The sequence below is a fragment of the Cryptomeria japonica genome, chromosome 6 (assembly GCF_030272615.1).
Source record: "Cryptomeria japonica chromosome 6, Sugi_1.0, whole genome shotgun sequence".
Classification (NCBI taxonomy): domain Eukaryota; kingdom Viridiplantae; phylum Streptophyta; class Pinopsida; order Cupressales; family Cupressaceae; genus Cryptomeria; species Cryptomeria japonica.
This window is the reverse complement of record NC_081410.1, coordinates 621,452,077-621,460,645: the sequence shown is the minus strand read 5'-3', so window position 1 is coordinate 621,460,645 and position 8,569 is coordinate 621,452,077. Positions and strand designations below refer to the sequence as shown.

Below are 8,569 nucleotides of genomic sequence, written 5' to 3'. Positions count from 1 at the left end.
TTTAATTATACTATTAGATTATTAATTTTTAATAAGAATATAAAAGTTGAATAAATATAAATAAATTTCAATATTAAAATGAAAGCACCAAGTTTTGGTGCAAGAGTTGACTAAATAATTTTTTAATTAATTATTAAATTATTTAAAAGTGTATGATAAATGTGTATATTCTTTCTTTTTATATTTATATTTTACATTATTTTATGCATATATCCATAGTACATGGTCATAACACTCAATTCAGCCCATATAATCAACTCCTAACCTAGGACCCATTAGGCAACTACCATCATTGATCACCTAACCCTCACTCATTTATATCCATAGTTATTCCCTTATGATGGAGGATTGATCCAATATTGGAAGCATGTTGAATGTTTCTTGCAAAAAAGGTCCTGGGAAGGATGTTGAAGATGAGGGCAACTACAAAGATGTGGTTGTCTTTTTTGTGTTTATTGTTTAGATGTTTTAAACTTTGATACAGCTATAAACTCTTATATTTTAAAGGTTATAAGTGCTTTTGATATTTTGAGCTTGGACTATTTGGTGTTGTTAATGACTGGTTAGTGCTGCCTATGGGTTGTTTGTATACAAGGTCAGCACCCTTGTTTTAAAGAATATACACATTTATCCGACACTTTTAAATAATTTAATAATTAATTAACAAATTATTTAGTCAACTAGGTCACACAACAAAACTTAGTATGTTTATTTTAAATTTCAAATCTCATGTCCTTGGCATGAGCTTTTTGTAAGTTGGTCATTATCTTGTTAGTTCATGTGCCAGAAATATAAAAATGAGTAACATTTATTAGGATCGTGTATTTAAGGAAATTTCATAGATCATTAGGATCATCAAGTGTCAATCTAAAAGTTATATAGAAGCAACATCTATAATTCATTGTAAATTCTTTTAGTCTTAGTTACTTTGGTCTCTATTGCATTATAATTGAATTCTTGCTTGATAAATTGTGTAGATTTAAACAACTCTTAAGGTGATTGATTGCTACCCGGACAAGTCAAGATTATTCTCCATATTACAACATGTCTAACTATGATACCAATACCTCGTTTTAGCAACAAGTACAAAAGACACACATAAGTCACATCAATAACTGACCATGCTAGAAAGACTAAGTCACATAACTTAGTCAAAGAATAGGTTGCATGATATAGTCCAACCTTAAGCAGTACCCGAACCTTTTAACAAATCAATGACATATTCTAGGTTTTTTAAGTATTATTCAAATTTCAAATTTTGATCTTATGTTTTTGATATATAAAGCAACAAAACAAGGGTGCTAACCCTGTATACAAACAACCCATAGGCAGCACTAACCAGCCATTAACAACACCAAATAGTCCAAGCTCAAAATATCAAAAGCACTTGTAACCTTAAAAATATAAGAGTTTGTAGCTGTATCAAAGTTTAAAACATCTAAACAATAAACACAAAAAAGACAACCACCAGATAGTTACGCAAACATACTAGCCCAATCCTTAGTAAGAGATTTATATAGATCTTTGTAGTTGCCCTCATCTTCAACATCCTTCCCCAGGACCTTTTTTGCAAGAAACATGAAACATTGAACATGCTTCCAATATTGGATCAATCCTCCATCACAAGGGAATGCTTACATTCATCAACACTATTTTGTTAAAAAGCATAAGCCAAATCTTTTTTTCAAAGAAAACCATTGCTGAATGTAACTTTACCATGGAGTTCAAAAGCAAAGCTACAAGAATTACAGCTGCTGCCACCATGGCCACTGCTGTGCAGTGTGTGCCCCGTTTTCTTGCCCTGAAAAGTGTTTGGCTTCCAATATTGGATCAATCCTCCATCACAAGGGAAGGATTACATTCATCATTAACACTGCTTTTTTGAAAAAGCATTAACTATGTCATTATCGTTCAGACAAAAACAATTTATAACCTTTATATTCTTAGCCTGATAGGCAGAAGTTTGTAAATCATAATCAAAAGTTATTCGACTTTATTAAAAAATATACAGTGGTACTCCATATTCATCTCAGGGAAATCAACAAAATGTCAACAAGCAACAAAGATCACAACACCTGTCTTGTATAAGGTTTCTGGTCCCTTTAAAACTTGTTTTTACTTAATCAAAAACAAAGATCACAACACATCCAAATGCATATTATTCCATAAGAACACGTATGATGATATCAAGTTCAACACTACTAAAATAAACCGAAGTCACTGCCATCAACATAACCATGTATATAGGGTATTTACAGACATTTCTTTGCATTAAATATCAATCAAGGAAATGTGAAATCAAAGGAGGTCCCCAAGATATCACTTGGGGCCATATAATAAGGTAGGGAAGTTTATTGACGATTTGACCCTACTAAAATGAACCAAAAACATGCATCAACATAACAATTTATGCAGGGTATTTACAATCATATCTTAGCATTATATATTATGTATTTACAATCAAGAAAATGTAGAATGAGCTATCTCTCTCAAAGAAGATCCCAAAGATATCTATTGTGAGGGATTGCTTTATAACTAAGTTGAACCTTTCATTGTGTATATGCATTGTAACCCTACATTATTACTTTCACACATTTTTTCCTTTCTTCTTGTTTATTGATTTTACAAGTGGAATTCACTTATGATATATATATTCAAATTTTTTTATTTGTCAATAAGATAACTTCAAATTCAATTTACTCATAATGTTTGGTCATTTTTGTTATGGTTAAATCGTGGTATTATGATTCTTGCCATCAAGGGTCAAACCCCTACTAGGGTGTCATTGCTGAGTCTTCATGTTGGGAACAAGGTCCCCTGTATTTAGCCTCACTGACTCATAGCTCCAGTCAAAAGCAATTACCCCCAAATTTAAAAAAATATAAAATAATAGATGGTCACTTTAACAATTTTATGTTGTGTTGTTTGGGTATCACGATTTTCAAATTAAAAATCATGATTTCATTGTTTCATTATCATGCAGACAAGAAGGTTTAGACATACTCCTGACAACATTATGATCACACATCAGGTATGAAAAGACTTCCCTGCATTGTACATTGCATGGGAAAGATATGCAGCAACTTTTGGTAACAGCACCAACATCTAAAAACATGTGTGGATTTCATCAATGTCAGAGACCTACATCACTTTCTCTCTCAAGTTCTCCAAAACTCTTCTGAGACACTGATTTCCCAATATTTTGTTGTGGTAAACCAAAGTACTCCATTATTTAACTCTTGCAGATTATATATCATCCTGAAGGTTGGATGTGATATAGTATCTCGAAGGTCAGCATGTTTACAGGTTCATTCTAAGGTAAGAATTTCCTTAGCGACTATGAATTTTGGATCAATCACTTTCCCAGGAAGACATTTTCCAAAGCACCGTCGACAGCATGCATAGAAGTTCATGTTCAACAATTATATGAGCTGCTACAAATTTTGTTTCTGGGTGCTCTCATCAAAACAATTTTGCATGCTTCTATTTGTTGTGTACCAATATGTCCATTTTCAAAGTATACCAGTTTAGTATTTGTGTTTGTATTGATAGATTATATGTAGCTACACTACTCAATGATGGTGACACAAAAAAGCTGTGACTAGATCATGTTCGCAAAAATGTAACCATTTGATAAAAGAGAATGAAATAGCTTTCACTGTCAGAAACATGTGAGATTGCAATAGATACATGTATATAGCCAGGGGAGAGTTGGTAAATTTCCACCATAGGGCATCAGAAAAGTGGCATTAGGCTGCTTGATCAATATAGTAATAGAGGCATTAGCTATGAAAAATGTGTACAATAAGGGCACATCCCTGGGTTTGAAGGCCGTTCCCTAAAATGGGATATGAGGGCTCTGGCAATATGGACCATCTTGGTAATGGTACAATTTTCATTCAAGATGCTTAAGACAGTGATGAATGTTGAAAATTGTTGCTAGCTCGGATACCTGACTATTAGATTTTAATGTTGTCAATGACAATTAAAATTCTTATGTATTACCTCATGCAATCCGAACCACTTAGGGCTGGGCCCAAACACATGTAACGTGAAGGCAAATGATGTAACTTAGGGCAAATGATGTAACTTAGGGCTGGGATCAAATACATGTAACTTGTAATTATATCTTGCTATGGATAGGACAAGACCTATGTATAATGTAACTTGTAGATAGGGCAGGCCCAATTTGGGCGGTAAAATCAAATATGTATTTTGAGCGATTATGTAATTGGGCTGGGCCCAAACTCATGTAGCGTGTGGTAAAGGCAATCAAGCAATAACGTCTTAATAGGTCAAGACCTATTTGGACAATGTACATAATATTATTATTAAATTAACAAAGCAGGCCGACTTGAGACTTGACACCAAAAGTCAAGTATATAAGCAAGTCATTTGCATGACAGAATTAATCAGTCAACATATACACTTAGCGAATACACTCTTCATTCAGCAGCTACCTTCTCCTAAGGTCAGCGAACATCATTTCAAGGTCAGCGAAGATTATATTCCTATCAGCAGCAACCTTCTCCTAAGGTCAGCAAACACCACTCCAAGGTCAGCGAAGATATACTTAAGGACAGCAAAGATACCATCAAGAACAGCTAAGTCATTCCTAATGGCAGCGACTTCATTCTAGGGTCAGCGAACTTGAAAGACAGCGAATATTCTCCTTGATCTGCAAGTTGTGTTCCAGATAAGTTCTTATTGTGTTATGCTACTGTGCTTACCCTGCTGTTCTGAATACTTCAAGTGTTGAAGTACAGTTGTAAAGTCTCATACTGATTTGTCTAATAAAGATCTGGATTTAGTTGGCTGGGTTTTTCATCTCCAAGAGGGAGGTTTTCCCAAGGTATTTTGGTGTTCTTTGTGTTCAATGATTTGATTCTCTGATTTTGCTATCTATATTTATCAGTCTGATCCTAAAATTAACAATGAGACATTAAGATTCTGTGTCTATGTTAGAAAATGATGTACAGCAGTACAACTTTGTACAAATTTGAACTTCATAAATTGCAGCTTCTATTACTCTTTTTCGTACTTAATTTTTCAAAGATTATTTTTGTGTATTTTTTTAACTATCATCCACAAAATCTGGAAAAACAACTCTCATCTGGAAAACCCATCCACCTGTTCCCAAAAGTCAGGGAAACACGGTTAAAAATAATATTTTTGAAAGACCATGCATCTGTGGTAGACTTGCAATGTCCTGAGCTGAGCCAGCAGCAGCAAGTGTTGCTGTCTTGATTCAGTCAACTCACAAATTTTGACAGACACCTACAGAGAATTCTACATTTTTGTCTTTTTTGGTAGAACTTGCCTGAGACTCGATCAAATCTTGGACTCACCTTGTTTCAAAAACTTAAAACATTATTAAAAATCCTAAATACTAAAGGTTAAAACAGGCATAAAATTTTCAGCATATGTTTCTTTGGTAGCAGCTTATTTAAACCCTCGACAATTTGTTTGATCTATGAATGAACTCAAATTCATTGAATCGTGGGCAGTTGGTATCCAACTAGTCCATTGAAATTTAAAAGGTTGAAACTTGTTCCAGATTTTTGAGAGGATTTGCATCTTTGACTCGTGTAATTGATGTTATACTGAAGAGGGAAACAATAAAATTCCAATTTATCTTGAAATATAGTTTTTCAATTTGTCGTGCCAAAACCTGAAATTGACCTCGTCAGTGTCAGTCCCAAAACTATTCTTAAAACCATTTATTGACTGCCTTAAAACTAATAATGTTTTGCGATGGTCTCCAATTGCTGATGAACTTCCTCTGTAAATGGAAAAACCTGCCGTTCTGGTTTACTGATTTCATGTATTCTTTGAAGGACTTAATGACATCTTAGCACAAACTGTCCCAGCGTTATAAATGGTTCTAAATCAAACCCGTAATTACAAGTTCTGCAAACATTTGGGGCTGGAAAACTTGTTTGCTGAACATCATATACAATAGTTCACTTTTTGCTATAGCGAAATCTCCATTTGAAACATAAAGACAAAATTTCTGAGATGACTTTCAGATAACAAAAACTTCTATCTATTAAATATTCACCAATTACATCACACTTAATGGCTGCAGTGATAAAAATTAGCGCACATAACAAATTTAATAGCTTCAACTCATACCTTGCTTGAAGAGCAACTAAACACAGAGCTCCTCTTGTTGAATATACAGGGTTTGCTGAACAACCTTTTGCCAAAGACTAGATCACATGGCTCTTACTTTCTCTATTCAAAATTTTCTTTTGTTGAGTTCTTTGTGCGGTTGGAGGCGTTAGAGATGGCATTTTCATAAATTGTCCACAGTAATTTAGATTCAGCGTGCCCTTTTATAATGTTGTGAACAAACTTTGCCTCTGTCATCGTCAATAGTGTCAAAAGAGGAAGCTCGAGGGCATTGATGGATTTGATTTTCTGCCAAACCAAAAACCTGGGTCTCATAGTCTTTTCCAAACTGATTTGCAACAACCAAGGATGCTTCACTACATGATGTACAGAGAGCTCCATGTTATTAACTATAAAGTTCATCTTTTCACTAACGCTTTCTTTGGAGAAACAAAGGACTAGAGGGACAGCTCCAAGTAGTTGCCGGATTTCTTCAACCGAAAGCCCACAGAGTTTGAGATTCTCTATCTTGGCCTCTAACGTTTCCGTGCGGCCCATAGCCACTATACCTAAAATATATTTGAATATTTTGCTCTCTTTGTCAATGCCAATCTTGTTGATGAGATCCATCTGTCCAGGCGTTAGAGACGTGCGTTGGAGAACGTTCGGATTTGTCTGTAAGAAGCTTACGAGCTTCGCCCCAGAAAAACCCCATCCTTCCCAGAAAGAAAGCGAGGGCTTCAGGGTCTTCTCCAAGCTATAACTGAGAAGTCTTGGTGCTCTTAACAGGGCTTTAATGAATACGCCTTGAGACTGAAATACATTCTTCAGAAACTCCATCGTGGGAAAAATGTTGTTCTCCAGGCTATTGCTCAAAAAGCATGGATTTCTCGTCATAAGTTTTGCCAGATTTTGATCCACAAAACCGAAATCTTCCAGGAGTTTGAGCTTAGGTTCCAATATTGTTTCTGCAGATCCGATAAGCTGGCAATGTCCCCTTAATATTTTGGCAATTTGGGCTTCGGTGCAGCCATGTTTCTTCAACGAATGAATAACCTTCTCTACGTTGTGGAGGTTTCGAAGGTTCTGCAATTGGGGTCGCCGCTTGAGAATCCATGAGATGTCGGCCGCAGACAGTTCAAGTTTGGTGGAGGCAAATTGTAAAAAGAGGGTCTGCGAATGAGCTTCAGTTGAGAAAGCATTGCGAAAATGAAATGAGTGTGTAAGAAACCGTTTGCAACATAAATTGGAGTTAGTGGGAGCTGCTGCAACAACAAACAGTGTGCGGCTTAACATGGTGTTCATCGTGGAAGCTGCAGCGATAACAAAAGCAGAGCTTAGGGTTTCACCACGAAAAGTTATGTGCCAAAGATTTGCATTTGACACAAAATTTATGTTTCACTCTCCTCCTTGACCAGTCAGTAGATAAAGAAAACAAGTGACATTACTTCTTTTTAATTAAACTTGATGCAACGCAGGTGTGTGGAAGGTCAATTAGAGAAAAAATTAGGGCTTAGGGTTTTACCAGAGCCCTGAATGTGAATTCAGATAAACAAAATAAGTTTTAAAGTGTATAATCTATTTTAATATTCACTTATTGTTTCTAGATTCGAGTGTATATTCACTTATTTTATTATCAATGTTTCCAATCATATTTCATAAGTTATATTACTTATTTATAATTAAACTTGGTGCATGGGTATGTTGCTAGAGGTGTGGAAGGTCAATTAGTAGGGAGTGTATTATTAGTCATTATAGTTAATTCCATGCAGAGGTGTGGAAGGTCAATTAGTAGGGAGTGTATTATTAGTCATTATAGCTAATTTCATGCATCCACACAGATCCTAAACTATGCATCAGATTTTGACAATTTTTTTTTGTTGTCTTTCTATGCGACTTAACGGTTCATAGCTATTGTTCTAGCTTCTGGGTAGTAATAATGCATGTTGTCAATTTCATTAAGTGCAAAAAGGTCAAAAAGTGGATATTTCAAAGGGTTGCCTAATATATGATCCCTATTGCGTCAATACAGTTTGCTTAGACAACCAATAAAAAATTATAATATACTCAATTACAAATTAAAAAACACCTAACTCAATGCTTTAGGTCATGTGGGGTCACTCACCTAATAAACTTTAATTTTTGTATAGGGGGCAATTAAATATTAATTTTTGCTTCAGCGTCGATGAAAGGAATTTTTTAGCCCTATTCTCATTAATCCCATGGCATTTTGGGGATTATTTTCTTCACAGAAATCTTCCTGCCCTCCTCTCCAGATGTTCATGTTCTTTGCATCTCATCTTCAAGTGGCATACTCTCTAGGTTGCAGGTGGTGTTGACATATCCTTTCCACCTTGAAGAATTCTTGTTATCCTTGGTGTCTTTTTCCATTTTGGAATATGAGGGTTTCGTTAAAATCCAACCTTCCCTTTGCCCTCATATACTACTGAGAAGA

The 8,569-nt window shown here is 35.1% G+C and overlaps 1 protein-coding gene across 2 annotated transcripts; it reads right to left on the bottom strand.

Annotated features, from left to right (window-relative positions):
- Positions 1-1,372: 1,372 nt before the first annotated feature.
- Positions 1,373-7,615, bottom strand: LOC131043655 (transcription termination factor MTERF9, chloroplastic). Of its 2 annotated transcripts, XM_057976890.2 has the most exons (3): positions 6,136-7,615; positions 1,717-1,873; positions 1,373-1,562 (listed from the first exon to the last, which is right to left on the bottom strand). In XM_057976890.2, the coding sequence occupies exon 1, from the start codon at positions 7,417-7,419 to the stop codon at positions 6,238-6,240; it is 1,182 nt and encodes a 393-aa protein (XP_057832873.2). In that variant the 5' UTR covers positions 7,420-7,615; the 3' UTR covers positions 1,373-1,562; positions 1,717-1,873; positions 6,136-6,237. The 2 variants fall into 2 exon arrangements, with proteins under 2 accessions (XP_057832873.2, XP_057832872.2); XM_057976889.2 differs by having other exon boundaries at positions 1,373-1,873.
- Between the last annotated feature and the right edge of the window lie 954 nt (positions 7,616-8,569).